General features: G+C 40.5%; 1 protein-coding gene across 2 annotated transcripts in view; it reads left to right on the forward strand.

The window, feature by feature from the left end:
- LOC136863599 (vitellogenin) overlaps positions 1 to 19,152 on the forward strand; it is a 419,790-nt gene that overhangs the window by 260,576 nt on the left and 140,062 nt on the right. For both annotated transcript variants that reach the window (XM_068226214.1, XM_068226215.1), the window contains exon 14: positions 5,828 to 6,032. In XM_068226214.1, coding sequence (XP_068082315.1) covers positions 5,828 to 6,032 — 205 coding nt within the window. The remainder of the gene's footprint in view (positions 1 to 5,827; positions 6,033 to 19,152) is intronic.

A 19,152-nucleotide genomic window follows, 5' to 3' on the forward strand; every position in this document is an offset into this window, starting at 1 on the left:
TACTTAGAGCTTAGACTGTTGTTTCTTTTTCCCTGACTCTATACACCCATTTTCATTAAATTCTGTTAACCCATTTTCTCTTGGCTCGGCGTTGATAACAAAATTACAAATTCATGAATATCTGTGTTATCATAGTCGGTACGGTAAAAATGTATAAGACATAAATGGTAGGAAATTTAATTTTATATAACTTTAGTTATGTAGTATTTATCGATACGACCACTAATAATATAAATATTTGAGAATTAAATTTTAGGCCTTCCCCTAAACTACCATTTCACTCAGCGTGAATAAAATGATTTATAGCCTAGATTGTAGCGGCTCATTCTCCGACTTTGCATACCGATTTTCATTAAATTCCCTTTAGCCGTTTTCTAGTGATGCGTGTACAGACAGACAGACAGACAGACAGACAGACAGACAGACAGACAGACAGACAGACAGACAGACAGACAGACAGACAGACAGACAGACAGACAGACAGACAGACAGACAGACAGACAGACAGACAGACAGACAGACAGACAGACAGACAGAAATTACGGAAAAGTAAAACCTGCATTTCCTTGTTATTGGGGACATGACCGATACAGAAATACCATTCTTTTCAAATTCTGAGCAATGTACAGACAAAACTCTTATTTTATATATATAGATTATGTCACACGAAATAGTTTGGTGTACCTATTTCGTTTGGCAGAGTCTAGACAAGTGACCAGCATGCTTGGCCCTAGACAGACTTGGGAAATACTGTAATTGTATTACTTATAACAATTACGATTTTAGTAATTTTTACTTGTGATCGTTACTTTGTACAAAATGTAATTTTTACTTGTATTTTACTTCTTGAAATAAAATTGTAATCGTCACTTTCTAGTAATCGTTACATTCTAGTAACTGATATGCATCGCACGGATGCAGAAACGGGAAAGAATATAATGGTTTTTTCAGTACTCTTACAGCACAACCAGGAACTTCAGCATGTCTGAATGAGGTACTTTCTTACGTCTCAAGTACTTCCAAAGTCATCACTCTTACACCAACGTTACTTCTCACAAACACGTCGAGGCATGGCGATGAGAATCTTAAGAATCAAAGTAAATAGCAAGTTATATGAAACGCTAACAGTCATCAGCTGAAATAAAAATGATGTAAAACGATAATTTCGTAAGTGGCCGTAAGAAAATGGAAACCTGGAGAGGATATCAAAGGATTCATTTAATTTTTTGTTTGAAGGATGCAAAAGGTGTGAATATATCGATATCGGGTAGTGAGTTACCAAGAGAGGGAGACGGTGGAAGATAGAGTGTTGTTGTAAGGTTAGGCACGGAGAACATAACGGGGAGAACATACGAGACAAAGTATAATTTTTAGGCGATAATATCATTAATTTCAGTGAACCTGTAAAGAATGCCTAGGGTACGCATAGCAGGTGATTTTATAGTCTGAATATGAGCAGAGAATGTTAGTTTAGAGTCTATTATAACACCTAGGTCTCCTACCTGAGAAGCCGATTGCAATGTATTTCCCTGGATGGTATAGGCAGTGTTCATTCCTTGCTTTAGAAATGAAAAGGAGATTGTATTGAACTTCTTAACATTGGGAGAAAGATTCCATTCCTTAAACCAGTTACCACACGAGTTGAGAACAGTCTGTAATTCATCACAATCACCAGGCGTAGGATTTTCAGATCGTCGGCGTACAAGAGGAGGGAACACTGACTATTTTGGGTGCAGAGAATTATGTCATCGATACAGAGAACAAAGAGTAGGGGTCCCAGAATACTGCCCTAAGATACACCTGATAACACAGATAACCATGATGAGGCAGATTTAGAGTGTACCACTCTTTTTTTTTCTGTCGGAGAGGAAACTTGTTATCAATGACAAGACGGGGCCATGGATATTAAATCTTGTAGCGAGCTTATGAAGAACAAGTGTGTGATCCACTGAGTCGAATGCCTTGGCCAGATCTATATAGATTGCATCCAACTGATATTATTTTATTTTCTATTGCTGAAATGATGTGGTGATTGAGAACTGTGAGGTCAGTGAGGCATGACTTTCCGGGAGTGAATCCGCGTTGTTCTTCAGATAGGTACGGCTGTGTGAAAAAGAGGAGTCGCGGCGGTGGGGTATTCTTTCAAGGACAGAGGATAGTATTGGGACGATAGATATTGGGCGATATGTTGAGACATCATGTTTGTTGCCAGATTTAATAATAATTAAGAAACACGTGATTATCTCGAGTGTTCCAGATGTTTCAGTGGAGTTGAAACTATTCCGAACGCTTCCGGTGACAGTGTCTAGGGGAGAATGGTCTTTCTCAAAATTAAAACTCATTAACAACGATGCACGCAGCTCAGTGATGCAGGAATGATTGTTTGCTTTGAGTATGATTAAAAATGAAGTGGACAGAGGGCGAACATTAAAGGAGTTCGCCTGCAGAAATGCAACGAGGGAGAAGTGGTTCAAGAGCTAGCACCAAAGCCGTAAATCTTCGTTTTTATGCTAAGTAATTATGTAATGGTATTACAGTGAAATGAAATGGCGTAAGGCTTTTAGTGCCGGGAGTGTCCGAGGACATATTCGGCTCGCCAGGTGCAGGTCTTTCTATTTGACTCCCTTAGGCGACCTGCGCGTCATGATGAGGATGAAATGATGATGAAGACGACACATACACCCAGCCCCCGTGCCAGAGAAATTAACCAATGATGGTTAAATTTTCCCACCCCGCCAGGAATCGAACCCGGGACCACTGTGACCAAAGGCTAGCATGCTAACCATTTATCCATGGAGCCGGACGGTATTACAGTAATACCATTATTATTATTATTATTATTATTATTATTATTATTATTATTATTATTATTATTATTATTATTCAAAGTAGTTGCGGAGGTAGGAGCAGTTTTGGGCAAGTTGCACAGTTCGGGTGTTGAGCAGGTAAAAGCCGGTACACGTCTACCGGTGATAGGCTCCAGTTACCTGTTTTGGTCTGCAAGTAATGGTTGACACACTCAGCTGCATAGGCTGTGGCATAAGGATTGACACAATAATTTGTTAGTGCGTGTATTTGTGTACTTCTCTATCCACATGGTTGCTTGAAGGGATGCTACTTTTATCATGGCCCTTTTTTAGTTTATAAAAGAATGATGTTTTGTACAGAAGCGATGTGGTACCGGCAGAATATTCCGCGTTATTCTGCTTTATAATGTTCACAGGAGAGTTGAGCATGTTAAGCCCCTAAAATGACAGCCTTTTATTTTGTACTTCATTGCTTATGATAGTCTAACCTTTAATGTAGTTATTTACTTTTCTAGTACACGGTGATTACAAAGCATGTTCGGCACACTTTATGTAAACGCCGTCTTGAGCACATTTCATCATGGTTGTTCATATGTGAAAGAATACATACGTGTATTGCACGGTGTACCGTAGTTAGAAACGTGCTTGCACTATCTGATAACGTCCAGGGCTAGCGCTCGTAATTGTAGCCAGCTCGTTGCCTTGACATGCCTGGTGTAGCCTGTAGTTTACAGCACCCTGCTATGCTCTACAGTTGTCCTGAACGTTGTTGGCCCGCTAGGAGTTATAGGTGCGTACAATTTGTGCCATATATGGAGCTTGAGTGAGGCCGTATAACCTTCATAAGGCCCCCTGAATGCCACAGAATTGCTCGAATGCTGAATTAACTGCGGACAGGAGCGACATACAGAAAATCGAATCATGCGAGTATTGCAGACTGCAAGTGACTGCAGTACAAATGATGTCTACTCAAAATGGGCTAGCATCATGTGTGCCCGTAGGACTCCCCCTCCTGCCGCACCACCATGCAACCCACTTCTAGCGGTGTGGCGGAAAGAGCACCTGGAGTTAACGAGTGGTGAAGAACTCACAGACTTACTGAAACTAATGACTCTGAGGATATTTTCGTATTTTTTTCAACTTTACTACAGTGAAAAAATTTAAATGGCGTATGGCTTCTAGTGCCGGGAGAGTCCGAGGACAAGTTCGGCTCGCCAGAAGCAGGTCTTTTGATTTGACTCCCTTAGGCGACCTGCGCGTCGTGATGAGGATGAAATGATGATGAAGACGACACATACACCCAGCCCCCGTGCCAGCGAAATTAATGATGGTTAAAATCCCGACCCTCCCGGAAATCCATCCTGGGACCCCTGCGATCAAAGGCCAGCACGCTAACCACTTAGCCATGAAGCCGGACTTTACTACAGTGGATTATATTAATGACTGGTACCAGTAGCACAGCTTTCAGAGCTCACATTAAACAATGTTTATCATTTTATGAGATGCGTCCTTTTCTCCAAAGACAGCTTATACTGGAAATTGTTTGTCACCACAGTGCTGAAGAACGTTGTATTTTCGTTCATTCATAAAGAAGTAGCTTGGATGCATTGTCCTGGCACAATGAGAATGAAATGGTATCCATTCTCTTTGCTCACAGTTAAAGTCAAAAGTAAATTTAACGATAATACGGTTATTCTTTAGGGAGAAATTAAGTATGAAGAATATCAGCGGTACATGTGTCTTTGGGGAGAAATTAAGCATGAAGAAGAATATCAATGGTTCATGTGTAGTGAATGAAGTATTGTGCCCTATAGTACGGATTTACAGAGCTATGTAAATCTTTGCTCAAACTATTTGACAGCGTTATTCGTGGATTTTGGTATTTGAAGGAAGTTGTCGTAAGACACAGAATTTGACAAGGAAATAATGAACTGGAATTGCCCACTTGATATTCTTTTTAAGCAGTAACTGCTACTGCAGAGTGTGTGTGTGTGTGTGTGTGTGTGTGTGTGTGTGTGTGTGTGTGTGTGTGTGTGTGTGTGTGTGTGTGTGTGTGTGTGTGTGTGTGTGTGTGTGTGTGTGTGTGTGTGTGTGTGTGTGTGTGTGTGTGTGTGTGAAGTATATATGCTCTCAACTATATCTGTTTTGTAAACAATCCCATAGAGATCTATAGGAACGTAGGTTGTCCACACGTTATCGAATCTTTACTTTCTACACTCGCACTGGACTCCTTTTTTGCAAATTTTGACGCTGTCATTGATGAACAGGAAGAATGCATCCATCAGGAATTAAATGCATCGGTAGGTTATTATCAAGGAAGGGAGGAAGAAAAGAAGGAAAGATCTGGCAAATTGAGATGATTGCCGGTATCTTGCAACAAAAAGTCATCCTACTATAGAAGTGTACGAAGACATGAATAAGGCATTATCATACGCACAGAGATGTACAAGAGACTGAAATTGGAATCATAATGTTTAAATCTCCTACCTTCGATTAACACTAACAGTAATTATAATTTCTGTCCGACTCGTTGGATGAATGGTCAGCGTACTGGCCTTCGGTTCAGAGGGTCCCGGGTTCGATTCCCGGCCGGGTCGGGGATTTTAACCTTAATTGGTAAATTCCAATGGCTCGGGGACTGGGTGTGTGCGGTGTATTCAGCATTAGAAATCATCCTAAGTAGGGCCCTCATCTTCACAGACCTGCAGGTCGCCTAAATGGCCGTCTATGAGAAAAAGACCCGCACCAGACCTCTTCGGAGGCCACACACCATTATTAATTATAATTTCTAAGTCGCTAGTGACATGTGTCACTCTGCTTTTAAAGTTACTATCATCTGAAAGTGCGCATTCTTTAGACATACTATAGAACTAACAAATCCCAGGATGTGATTAGCTCTAAATTTATTGCATTTCAATGTAAAACATTTTAATACAGTAATTTCATTTTTACTTTCTGTATTATGAATTTTCGCTCTCCAACGATGTAAGTCTTAACTTTTGGCTTTTTTTTCAGTACAGCTGGTGGTAAAACTGTGGAACAGATGAAGTCAGGAAAAGATTACCACTATCAGAAGATGGACCAAGACGGAATAATTATCGAAACAACGAACGAAATGGGATTTCCAATCTCCCTACGTGTAAAGTCACTGTCGGCCTTCCAGTTTTCTGGGGAGGCTAAGCTTTCTTCGGATCACATGAATTTGGACGCAAACTTCAACGTTATGTTTGTATTCCATTCACAATAATTATTATCTTCTTTCGTAGATATAGGTACCGCACAAAAATACATTAATTGACAAACAATGTTATATTAGTCCCCTCTACTAATATTTTACTATTATTTGAAAACCAGTAATATAATGCATGTACGCACATTGCCATTTTTCTTCACCTTATATTATATAACTAGCTGTTGAACCCATCGTTGACAGGTTAATTTCTGTACAATTGCAACAGGAATGCTATCTAGCAGAGATGAGTGGCAGCAGAAGGACAAATCATGAGTCAATTAACAATGATCAGTCAAAATCACTGATGCTCACCGCTTATGGACCTGGAACATGTATCTAAATTTCTGAATATCTAAATTATTATGATTCGTATGATCGGCGAAAATACCAGAATGAAAAGAATGAGGAGGACAGAATAGAATACATGAGGTTAAAGAATGAAATAGATAAAAAGTGTAGGTCAGCTAAGGAAGAATTGCTGAAAGAGAAGTCGAAGGATGTTGAAGTTTGTATGGTCGTAGGAAAGGTAGATGCTGCATACAAGAAAATGAAGGAAACCTTTGTAGAAGGGAAAACTAGGTGTATGAATATTACGAGCTCAGATGGAATACCACTCCTAGGGAAAGAAGACAAGGCAGGAAGATGGCAGGAACATTTTAAACAATTTTGTCAAGGGAAGGAAATAGACGATACGGCTCTGGAACAAGAAGATGATTTTGATATTGATGAAATCGGAGACCTATTTTAGAGGTCAGAATTCGACAGAGAATTGAGGAACCTAAATAGGAACAAGGCACCTGGAACTGATGAAACCCTCAGAATTACTGACCGCCTTAGGTGAAACCAGCATTAGGAGATTATTCTGTTTAGTGTGTAAAATGTATGATAGAGGGAAAGAGCCATCCGATTTTAGCCAGAATGTTTTTATACCTATTCCTAAGAAATCAGGTGCTGACAAGTGTAGAAACTACTGCATCACCAGTTTAGTATATCGGGCTTGCAAAATTTTAACACGTATTATTTACAGAAGTTGGAAAGACAAGTTGAAGCTGAGTTACGAGAAGATCAGTTTGGCTTCAGAAGAAACGTAGGAATATATGAAGCAATCCTGACTTTACGTTTGATCTTACAGTATCCAATTAAGAAAGACAAGTCTACGTAGATGGCATTTGTAGATCTAGAAAAGGCATACGATAATGTTGACTGGACCAAGCTATTTGTGATTCTGAAGGTGATCGGGATCAGATACCGAGAAAAAAGAATGTTCCACAATCTGCACAAAATCAGTCTGCAGTGATAAGAATCGAAGGCTATGAAAAAGAAGCAGCAACCCAGAAAGGACTGAGGCAAAGCTGCAGTTTGTCCCTTCTCCTTTTCAGTGTTTACATAGATCAGGCGATAAAGGAAATCAAAGAGGAATTTGGAAAATGAATCGGAACCTAAGGAGAAGAAATCTAATCTCTGAGATATACCAGTGATAGTGTTATTTTATCTGAGTCTGCAGAAGATCTAGAGAAACTGCTGAATGGTCTGGTCACAGTCTTGGAGAAGGAGTACGAGATGAAAATAAATTAATCCAAAATAAGACCAATGGAATACAGTGTAATGAAGTCAAGTGATGCAGGAAATATTAGATTAGGAAATGAAATCTTAAAGGAAGTAGATATTTATTGTCACTTGCGTAACAGAATAACTAATGATGGCAGAAGTAAGGAGGACGTAAAATTCAAACTAGTACAAGCAAGGAAGACCTTTCTTAATAAAATAAATGTGCTCACTTCCAACAATGATAAAGGAATTAGAAATACCAGGTGTATGCGTAAGTTTTTTCCGGGTTCACTAAGAGATGGCGCCAGCGAACAGTACGCAGCGTATGAATTTTGACACATACGTCAGTTTGTTCGTTTGACATTAACCCACCAACACACACAAGTTGAGTCCGCCACACCCTACCTCTGTGTTGTATCGTTCAGTGATCATGTCGACGTTTGTGCCTGAAAGAGAACATTTGCGGCACGCGTTGCTTTTTTAATTAATCAAAAAGAAGGCTGTGAAAAGTCATCGTTTGGTGGTAGAAACATATGGTGAACATGCTCCATCGATTAGAACATATGAGACATGGTTTCGACTATTTAAACGTGGTAACTTCAATGTGAGTGGAGCCTCCGTGGCTCAGACGGCAGCGCGTCGGCCTCTCATCGCTGGATACCGTGGTTCAAATCCCGGTCACTCCATGTGAGATTTGTGCTGGACAAAGCGGAGGCGGGACAGGTTTTTCTCCGGGTACTCCGGTTTTCCCTGTCATCTTTCATTCCAGCAACAATCTTCATTTTCGTTTCATAGCATCTATCACTCATTAATAAATCATTTTGGGAGTGGCGACACCATCGTAGTGCTTCATTCATTCCATCCCTGACCCGGTCAATGACTGGAAAACAGGTTGTAGGTTTTCATTTTTCATTTTCAACTTCAATGTGAAAGACAGTGCGTGCTCTGGATGATGACCCAACTCAAACTCAACAGCCATTGGCACAAGCATTAAATGTGTAACAAGAAACAGTCAGCAGACGTTTACGAGCAAAGGGGAAGATCAGTAAACTCGGTAAATTGATCCCACAGGATTTGAATTAACGGCAAATGGAAAATCGCAAAGTCACTTGTGAAATGCTGCTTCATCGCCACGAAAAAAATCATTTTTGTACCGAATTGTGACGGGTGACGAAAAATGGATTTATTTTGACAACCCGAAGCGGAGAAAATCGTAACTGTCACCTGGCGAGGCCAGTCCTTGAATACCAATGCCAAATTGCTCTGGCAAGAAGACCATGCTCGTGTCTGGTGAGACCAGAACGGTATTGTGTATTATGAACTCTTGAAGCCCGGCGAAACCGTTAATGCACAACGCTATCGCCAACAAATGATTAATTTAAAGCATGCATTGATCGAAAGGCGACCGGAATGGGCCAGAAGACATGGCAAAGTGATTTTGTTACACGACAATGCGCCAGAGACAGACACCTAGAAATCGCTTGGATGGGATGGACATCCTTCCGCACCCGCGGTAACCCCCCGACCTTGTACCATCTATCACCTCCTCGCATCAATGAGGCACGCGCTCGCAGAGCAGCACTTCAGCAATTTCGAGGAAGTTGGAAAATGGCTCTACATATGGTTTGCTGCAAAAGACAAGTAGTTTTTCTGGCGTGTTATTCATGACTTGCCTGAAAGATGGGCGAAGTGTGTAGAAGCCGGTGACCAATATTTTGAATGAACAAAATTACGTTTCTTTAGCAAAAAAAACCGGCAAAAACTTATGCATACACGTGTTATACTTTTGAAGACTTTCAGCCAGAGCGTGGCATTATATGGAAATGAAACTTGGACGATAACTAGCTCAGAAAGAAAGAGAATAGAAGGTTTTTGAAATGTGGTGTTACGTAAGAATGCTGAAGGTGAGATGGGTAGGTCGAATCACGTATGAAGAGATGCTGAATCGATTTGGTGAGAGGAGAAAGATTTGGCGAAATTTGACCAGAAGAAGTAATAGAGTGAGAGAACACATCTTAAGACACTCAGGATTTCTTCAGTTAGTTTTTGAGGAAAGTGTAGGTGGTAAAAGCGGCATGGGTAGACCAAGGTATGAATTTGACAAACAGATTAGGGTAGATGTAGGATGTGGTAGTTACATAGAAATGAAAATTATAATACAGGATAGGTTGGCACGGACCACTCTATGGACTGGTGACCCAAACAACAGCAACAATGGTAAAATGTATAGTGTATAAACGATTAGAAATTGTATTTTACATACCGGTAATGTGCTTTTATATGGAACAAATTTCTCCGAAAATATTTGGACGTTTGAGGGAAAACTCCGTTGTTAGGTCTTGTATAGTAAACACTTATGACCAAACAACTGGCTGCGCGGTTTGGGTCACTTAGCTATCAGCTTGCATTCGGGAGATAGTGGGTTCGAACCCTACCGTCGGCAGCCCTGAAGATGATCTTCGATAGTTTCCCATTTTCCCATTTTAAGGCCACGGTCGATTCCTTCCCAGTCCTAGCCCTTTCTTATCCCATCATCGCCGTAAGATCTATCCCTGTCGGTGCGACGTAAAGCAAATTGTAAAAAACAATACAAAAACGTATGGAAGATAAAATATAGGAAATAATATTTTTACTACTCTAACTATGTGGAGTTCTCGATGCAGCTGATATTACTGGAGAAATTTGGCGGTTCGTTTTGAATATTGCCCGGTCTAGAAAGCCAAGAATAACGGCCGAGAGGATTCGTCGTGCTGACCATACGACCTCTCGTAATCTGCAGGCCTTCGGGCTGTGCAGCGGACGCTTGGTAGGCCAAGACTCTTCAAGGGCTGTAGTGCCATGGGGTTTGGTTTGGTTTTTGAATAGTGCTACATCTTTGTACACTTATATAACCCGGCAGCCGTAATAGCGAGTTTGCATTCTGTTCAGCCATTTTTTTTCATCATGCCAACGCGAACAAACAGACTGACAGAGATAACTTGAACTGAACCTAGTTTCGACCTTTGCATGCCTAATCCGAGGTAAAAAGGCAAAACTTTAAGTACTATACAGATGGAATTATAATTGTACTTCTACAGGGTGGTCGGGAACAGCGTAAAGCGCGCATACGAGCGTAGAGAGTTGGACATACTAACAGACCATTTGAAAAGGGTCGATATCTCGCGTCGTTGTCATTTCATCGCTTCTCGGATGAATTCAAAGTCGCTTTGTGCGGCGATGTTGTTAAATCTGTTTGAGAGCACCAATCGAAGAAGAAACTTGGCCATGAGCACGGGCCTCCGAGCTGACAGGATCGCGCTACTGTGACACCGGCTGTGTTTGTGTTTGATGCTGATCGCTCTCAAGCCGGTCTAAGCCACCTGAAGTTTTAGCAACATCGCTGCGCAAAGCCCACTTCAATTCGTCCGGGATGCGATCTAATACGCTAAATTCAGCAGTATCGGCGCGAGTATCGAATTATGTTTTCAAATCACACTACGTAGCAAACATTACGCAGTTTTTGTTAATCTTACTTTTGTGTGCGTTCATTGCTTAATTCGGGGATGCTGATTATGAGTATATAAGTAGCTTGTCTTTAGTGTCATTATTTCGAGTGACAAGAATTGTTCAATTTTCTTAAAATCGACTAATATTGCATGGTTATTTAATACAGCTAGAGTCCTACGGAAGAAATCTAACATACAGTACCTCAAAAATTGGTGGGAATAAGTGTCAAACTATTTAATAGCGCTGATTCTCCATACAACGACGGTGACATTCAAAAATATACATTATATCGGCTGTTTCTCTTATGTTTTTCTGATCCCTCTGCTCGTACTATACCCCACACATAGTCACCCATCATAGCACATTCCCAGTGCCCCTGATACCTTATTTTCATGCAGTGAATGTTTTAGTCAAAGCGTTCACCGTGTTCTTCATTTACAGTTCCTAAATTTGGCCTAAAGTAATCAACAATAGAAAACAAATAGTGCATATTCACCGACATTCTACATCCAAGTAATGATCATTAGACCACTGATGACCTATGCAGCAATAATTTGGTGGATGAAAGCAAGTCAAGGAAAAGTCAGTAGCAAATTAAATAGCCTTCAGAGAATGGCATGCATAGCCATAACCGGGGCAATGAAAACTACGCTGACAGAAGCCTTGAATACCCTGTCGATTGGAGAAAAATGGATGATGGAAGGCTCAAAGGCCCAATCTAGGTCACTGTAAAATTAACAGAGTAATTACAGGGGAAGTTTTACACATGCCAGCTGATTATATGATTCCAAAGTATATATTTGAGACCCAGATAACTAAAAAGGAATACTGGACATTAACAGATGGAAAACTGATAGGGAATATACAGTGTGATGGACAGATCACCCAAGGAATGAGGAGGGAACAGGAGGAGGGATCAACGGAGAAAAACCTGAGAGATGAATCCAAATGAGCCTAGGCAGACACAGCACAGTTTTTCAAGCTGAAGTGATAGCCATCATTGCATGCCTTGATGAAAAGCTGGAAATGAACTACAGAGATAAGGACATTTTCATATTTACAGATAGCCAAGCAGCCATTAAGATACTTGAAGCTGTCCGGGTTACATCCAAAATTGTTTGGTATTGTCATACACTTCTCCTCAAGCTCTCAGAGTACAATGTTGTAAAATAATATCTGTACCTGGGCATGCAGGCATAGAAGGTAATGAAAAATCAGATAAACTGGCAAGAAAAGGGTCAGAAACACCTTTTGTGGGTCCAGAACCAGTATGTGGGATCTCTTGTAGACAAGCCCGCCTCTACATAGGTAAATGGGTACAAAGGAAACAAATAGAAAACTGGAAACAGTTTCGAGGATGCAGGCTTGCGAAAGAACTAATAAAAAGCCTAAACAACAAGCATACTAAGGAACTGCTGGAACTCAGCAGAGAAAATATAAAATGGGTAGTAGGACTGCTGACTGAACACTGCCATCTTAAAAAGCACCTACTTGGATTTGGAGTAATAAGAGACAATGTATGTAGGAAATGTAACGATGCGGAAGAATCAGCTGAACACATACTCTTTGAATGTGAAGCGCTGGGAAGAATTAGAATCTCAACGCTGGGATTACCTGTTGAAGAGAGAAGAAACATCTGAGACTACCCAATTAGGAGGACCTGCACATTTTTGAAGGGAGCAGGTATAACTAGGTGGGGATGAAGGAAAACTCATGGTAGCAAAAGAACTTTGAGGTCAACGCTAAAAGGAACTTTTAAAGAGACCCCAAGAATAATAATAATAATAATAATAATAATAATAATAATAATAATAATAATAATAATAATAATAATAATAATAATAATAATAATAATAATAATAATAATAATAAGAAGAAGAAGAAGAAGAAAACATCCAAGTACATGATAATTCTGTATCAAATTCTTTATCAGTTTCATGTAATTCTCACTTCTATCGTTGCCCAAAAACTGTTACACTACCATTCTAAAAGCATGCCAAGCAGTTTGTTTATAAATAGTCATTGCATCTACAAGTTCTTATTAATATAACACGAATCTGAGGCCGGTGAAAATTCCGCCTTTTTAATTTTGCTTCATTTAAGTTGGGGAACATTTGTCTGATGAAGCTCAGAGATCTTTTGTTGCTGTCTAAACCTTTGATGAATTGTTTAGCAAGTCCAAGTTTGATATGGAGCGGTGGTAACAAAATCTTCTTCCCGGACACAAGGTGCTCATTTCTTACGTTGTTTGCACCTGGAACGAGTTCTTTTCTTGTTTGCCATTCTTTACTGGTGTACATGCTGATCATCTGCTCTGCTATTCCACAGGTAGAGGAAGCAAAAATATTTGGTGTAGTCACCTTGAAGGCCCAGAAGAAATCCCAAAATCTTAAAATCACCACAAACATCTCATTTGTAACATCTATAATTTAGTTTCTCCAAGAGCAGGTTCATATTTTCATATGTCTCCTTAATTTGTGCAGAATGGGCTATTGGTGTGGAAGGAAACTTGTTCCCATTGTGCAGTACTACAGCTTTGAGACTTCTACTGGAACTATCTATAAACAGACGCCATTGATCTGGTTCATGAGGATTCGTAATGTGTTTCAAGAGACCATTAACATCATTACAAAAACAAATATTTCCGTACATTTGGCAGAAGCATGAAAATTCCTCATGCCTTACCCTATATTTTATTATTTTAAAGTATTTACCGAGCAAGTTATGTTTTATTTATTTGTACTTCCTTCAATGATAGGATGCCTAAATCTGATAAAATATACCATACCACTTAAATATTGAATGTATGTTTAAACATGAAGAGTTTTCTGGCGTTAATCCTTCTCGTATGTACCACTATAGAGGTAATTTCTAACAATTTGGACTGACCCTTTAATGGCCAAGACGGCTAAATCACAGTATTGATTCTTGGTAATGCCCCCACTTTTGAAAAACTCAACTAAGAATTTTGATATGGTTTCTCATGTTCCGATGAAAAGTCCTACAACCCTTATACAGGAAATGGTTTGTGATTCTTTGAACTAGCTGATGGTTGTGGCATAGGTAGGACGCTTCTCCGCGTCTATCTCTGCTGGCTGACTGGAGTCGACCTCTCATCTGATGATGGAGTCCAGAATATATGCAACGTCCTTTTCTCGGTCAATTGCGATTATATCTATTATCCGGTACATGAAGAGGTGCCATGTGTTGCTGACGGTCTGATCAACCCTGTAATTCTCATATACCGGATTCACGTTGTATCCAACCAGAGGACGCCGGGTTCGATTCCCAGCCTGAGTGGGTAATTTTACTGCGTATAGTAAATTCCCTGGTATGGCGACTTGGATGTTTGTGTTCTTTTTAATACAGTTCTCTTTATTTGTATACAGTGCACCAAAGAAACACGCAACAGTGGATACATCCCTCCATATAGGTTTCGCGTCAGGAAGGACATCCCGATATAAAACGGGGCCAAATCGTCATCACGTGCTGATCCCAATAAATTGGGGGAAAGGCCTGGAAGTAGAAAATTATTTTCTTTTTGTCTATATATTTCAAATTTATGTAGGCTGTAATACAGGGTTATTCACCTAAGGTGTTACACGGAAATAACGTCTAAACCATTAGAGATATCGGTATTCTGTTTTCATATTCGTAAATGATACCTAGGTACTTGTAAAATAATAATAATAATAAAATAATGTGCTACGTATTCTCATGGCGTGATTAATAACCTAGATATTAATACTAACTCCATATTTTGAAATGGAACGGCACAAATTAGTGTAGTTGGCCTAACAGTTCAACTGCGTACACGTTCAAATATGTAAGTATTTTCAAAATCGGACAGTTACTTTCTGAGATATCAATAAGAACAACATGCGCGGTTTCGCATGCCGCATTAGACGGCGTGCAGTCGGGCAAGGACATTTTGACACGCGAGTAGTTCCCTGGGTGTGATGCAGCCACAGAATGGATACCAGGCATGCAAGCATATCGTACACATGTGATGGGTTTGCAAAGTGTGTATGGCATGCGAACACATGACAGAACAGGGAGGGTTAATTTTTTTAACAGGAATAAAATATATACGCCGCCTCTGTGGTGTAGTGGTTAGCGTGATTAGCTGCCACCCCCGGAGGTCCGGGTTCGATTCCCGGCTCTGCCACGAAATTTGAAAAGTGGTACGAGGGCTGGAACGGGGTCCACTCAGCCTCGGGAGGTCAACTGAGTAGAGGTGGGTTCGATTCCCACCTCAGCCATCCTCGAAGTGGTTTTCCGTGGTTTCCCACTTCACCTCCAGGCGAATGCCGGGATGGTATCTAACTTAAGGCCACGGCCGCTTCCTTCCCTCATCCTTGCCTATCCCTTCCAATCTTCCCATCCCCCTACAAGGCCCCTGTTCACCATAGCAGGTGAGGCCGCCTGGGCGAAGTACTGGTCATACTCCCCAGTTGTATCCCCCGACCAAGAGTCTGAAGCTCCAGGACACTGCCCTTGAGGCGGTAGAGGTGGGATCCCTCACTGAGTTCGAGGGAAAAGCCGAACCTGGAGGGTAAACAGATGATGATGATGATGATAAAATATATACTTTGACTTGGTACCTTTGAGATAGGCCACGGCCCACGTCCTTTCCAAATCCTTCCAATTCCCATCCGCGGGGAAAGACTCCAAACTGAGCGCAACCTGTTACACATAGATTTCAAAACAAAACAAAACAAAACAAAACAAAACAAAGCAAAGCAAAGCATTAATCTTCCTTCCCTGTTGTGTGCTCACCAGTCATACAATAACGTTGCAGCCGGGCTGCGTGGCTCAGACGGTTAAGGCGCTGGCCTTCTGACCCCAACTTGGCAGGTTCGATCCTGGCTCAGTCCGGTGGTATTTGAAGGTGCTCAAATACGTCAGCCTCGTGTCGGTAGATTTACTGGCACGTAAAAGAACTCCTGCGGGACTAAATTCCGGCACCTCGGCGTCTCCGAAAACCGTAAAAGAGTAGTTAGTGGGACGTAAAACAAATAACATTATTATTATTAATAACGTTGCACACCCAGGGTATATTACGGTGCATCACATTTTGTTACGATAGTTTATAGTATATGCCTGGTATCCGTTCAGTGGCTGGAATTAATGCCAGGAAACAGCTTCCGTGCCAATACGCCCTTGGCCGAACGTACGCTGTCTGATGCGGCACGCAAAAGCCCAAATGCGGTTTTTATTGATATATTAAAAAGCAACTGAAAATTGAAATTGAAATTTTAGACCACCTGTATGTATTCGCGCCTTTCCATTTAAAAATATGGAGTTCGTATTAACATCACGGTTATTAGTCACCCCCATGAGAATAAGTAGCACATTATTTTACAAGCCTCTGGGTATCATTTACGAATATGAAAACAGAATACCGATACTTTCAATGGTTTAGACGTTATTTCCGTGTAACAACTTAAGTGACTAAACCTGTATAATACAATCTCAATAATAATGTTACTTGCTTAATGTCCCACTAACTATTTTTACGGTTTTCGGAGACGCCTAGATGCCGGAATTTAGTCCCGCAGGAGTTCTTTTACCTGCCAGTAACTCTACCGACACGAGGCTGACGTACAGTATTTGAGCACCTTCAAACACAACCGGACTAAGCCAGGATCGAACCTTCCAAGTTGGGGTCAGAAGGCCAGCGCCTCTACCATCTGACCCGCTCAGCCCGACAATACTATCTCCTATGATCCGCCATGACCGTCGACATACTACTACTACTAAAATATTTTTATTCCTCCCCTGAAGGGGGAGGTGAGCCTCTTAGACGGTGACGCCGTCTCTCATGCTGGGAGTTTTGTTACGTTGAAGGAGATGCTCGGAGAAGGCGAGGGGCTTGGCGGCCGTGGCCTATACTAGGAACTGTCCTGGCATTAGCCTTAGTGCAGGAGAATGGAAAACCACGGAAAACTATTCTCAGGACAGCTGACGGTTGGGGCCCGCCGTGAGGTCCAGCCCTGTCCCATCTCCGGAATGCCAGAGGCGTAGAGCCGTGGTAGATTCGTAGCCACCCCTCCTCTGCTCGGTTGGCCGGTCAGAGTGCAGAGCTGTTGGACCACGGACCAGCCGTGGCCACTTATGGGCCGAGACTCACTTCTGCATCTACTGACCCACCGTCAGCATAACTCACATGTAATCTCTACAGGTTATGGACATGTATTTCATGGAGGAGCTACTCCTTTTATTAACTTAAGTTTGAGTAAAATTCAAATTCTTATACATCACCAACTACAAGGCCTTCTTAAAGAAAATATATTTTACTGTAAGTAAGCTCCATTTATTGCAATTTATTGCAACTGAAGTCAATTTATTATTATTTTACTGTAACTGAAATCGTATTCTACTTTTCTGATTGCCACACAAAATCTGTTGGATGGTTGGCATTGTATTACTCTAGCTCGTTGATCCCGTGTATAAAAAAGGTTGTCAACACTTTCTCGGAAGCTGAATCGTAGTGCATTAAGATGCACTACGAGAGAAGAGACTAGGGGCGGCAAACACTATAAAGCAATTATCGTCAAAACTCATCTTTAGTGAATCAATATCTTTGTTTACTAAAGCAGAGTGTCGGCTGAAAAAAGGTACAGGTAACGTTGCAGGCATTGTTTTAAAGATGGGCCTACTGCAAATGGTTTCTGACAGAAATCCGAGGTATATAATACAGAAAAGTGCGTTAGATATTCTCAATGAGTGCAACGCAGTCCTACCAGAAGGATTTTATCCTGTTATGGTTTCATTATGCAAGTACGTTCCGGTCACTTCTGCAGATGCTCAAAGATCATTCTTTGCATTCTGAGTAATCCTGTCCACCACAACATTTGGGTACGTTGTTAGTGATTTATTGTTCACAATATTATGGTAGAGACGACTGTGAGAATGACAATGGTGCATGATAACATTTAATGTTGCGCTGATCAGCTATTTGTCACTTTTAGTGATTTCATGTCAGCCATATTTAAGCTCTTGTACGCACATACTACATTATTATATCTTACATCATACAGTTTTAAGTATTTAAAATATATGAACACATGGGGAAAGGGACTGTATAACGTATTGCTTCACAATGTAAAAGTATGAGGTCGTTAGAGGAATTTTGTAATGTAAGTGGGAGAATGAGGATAGATGTAGAGATTATAACAAATAAGGGAACGAGTTATATAATTTGGTGGGTGATGGGGATACACAAAAATAAAGCGTACCGTATAGAAAAAATAGTGATGAAAAATAAATTTTCACTATGTTCTGAAGAAATGGGATGGGCACACCCTATAAAATATTGTTTAGAGACAAGACAAATACGAGAGAAATTTATAGATGAAGATGATGTAAGAAAAATTGATAAAGAAAATTAGCTGTGGATGCACCCGGGCAGAATTGCAAAATTATTTAACATTGTTAGGGGAATGTGGAGTAGGAAATTTGCGGAGGGAAAAGAAGTGATACATGTCAGTCAGGAACAGAATTATGCCTAAGGTACCTGGACAGTATAACTCCGTTGAGGTCTAGATCCATTAAGTACGTAGATTTGAGTTATTGCATGTAACTACTTTGTCGTAGTAGTTCTATTAGTCTGGATGTGCCTTGTATATTTTTTTCAATAGTCTTATATGAACACACGGTATTATTTATACTTGTACAGTATTCCATCAGATGCATTTCATTAGTTTCATTGCAATTTTTTTAAACAACAAGAATCTGATGCTTGCTTGTTGTTTTAAGGGGCCTAACATCCAAGGTCATCGGCCCCAACAAGAATCTATTTTATACACTTTTCCTCCTATATAGGCGCTTAAACTTATTTTCTTGGAAACTAAAGCAACAATGTCTAGTTATGAGACACATTTTTGCGTTACGTTGAGTGCGTTACATTGCCACTAGATGGTATTACAGCTCAATCAGATTGTGAATAGGGTAGGGGGCCCTATATCCGGACATTTCAGATGTTTTTGGATATATACAGTTTCATATTATACGCTTTAATGATACTAGTGGGAGTAATAATATTTAGATAATATTACATAATTACATAAAACAATA

The sequence above is a fragment of the Anabrus simplex genome, chromosome 2 (assembly GCF_040414725.1).
Source record: "Anabrus simplex isolate iqAnaSimp1 chromosome 2, ASM4041472v1, whole genome shotgun sequence".
Taxonomy (NCBI): Eukaryota; Metazoa; Arthropoda; class Insecta; order Orthoptera; family Tettigoniidae; genus Anabrus; species Anabrus simplex.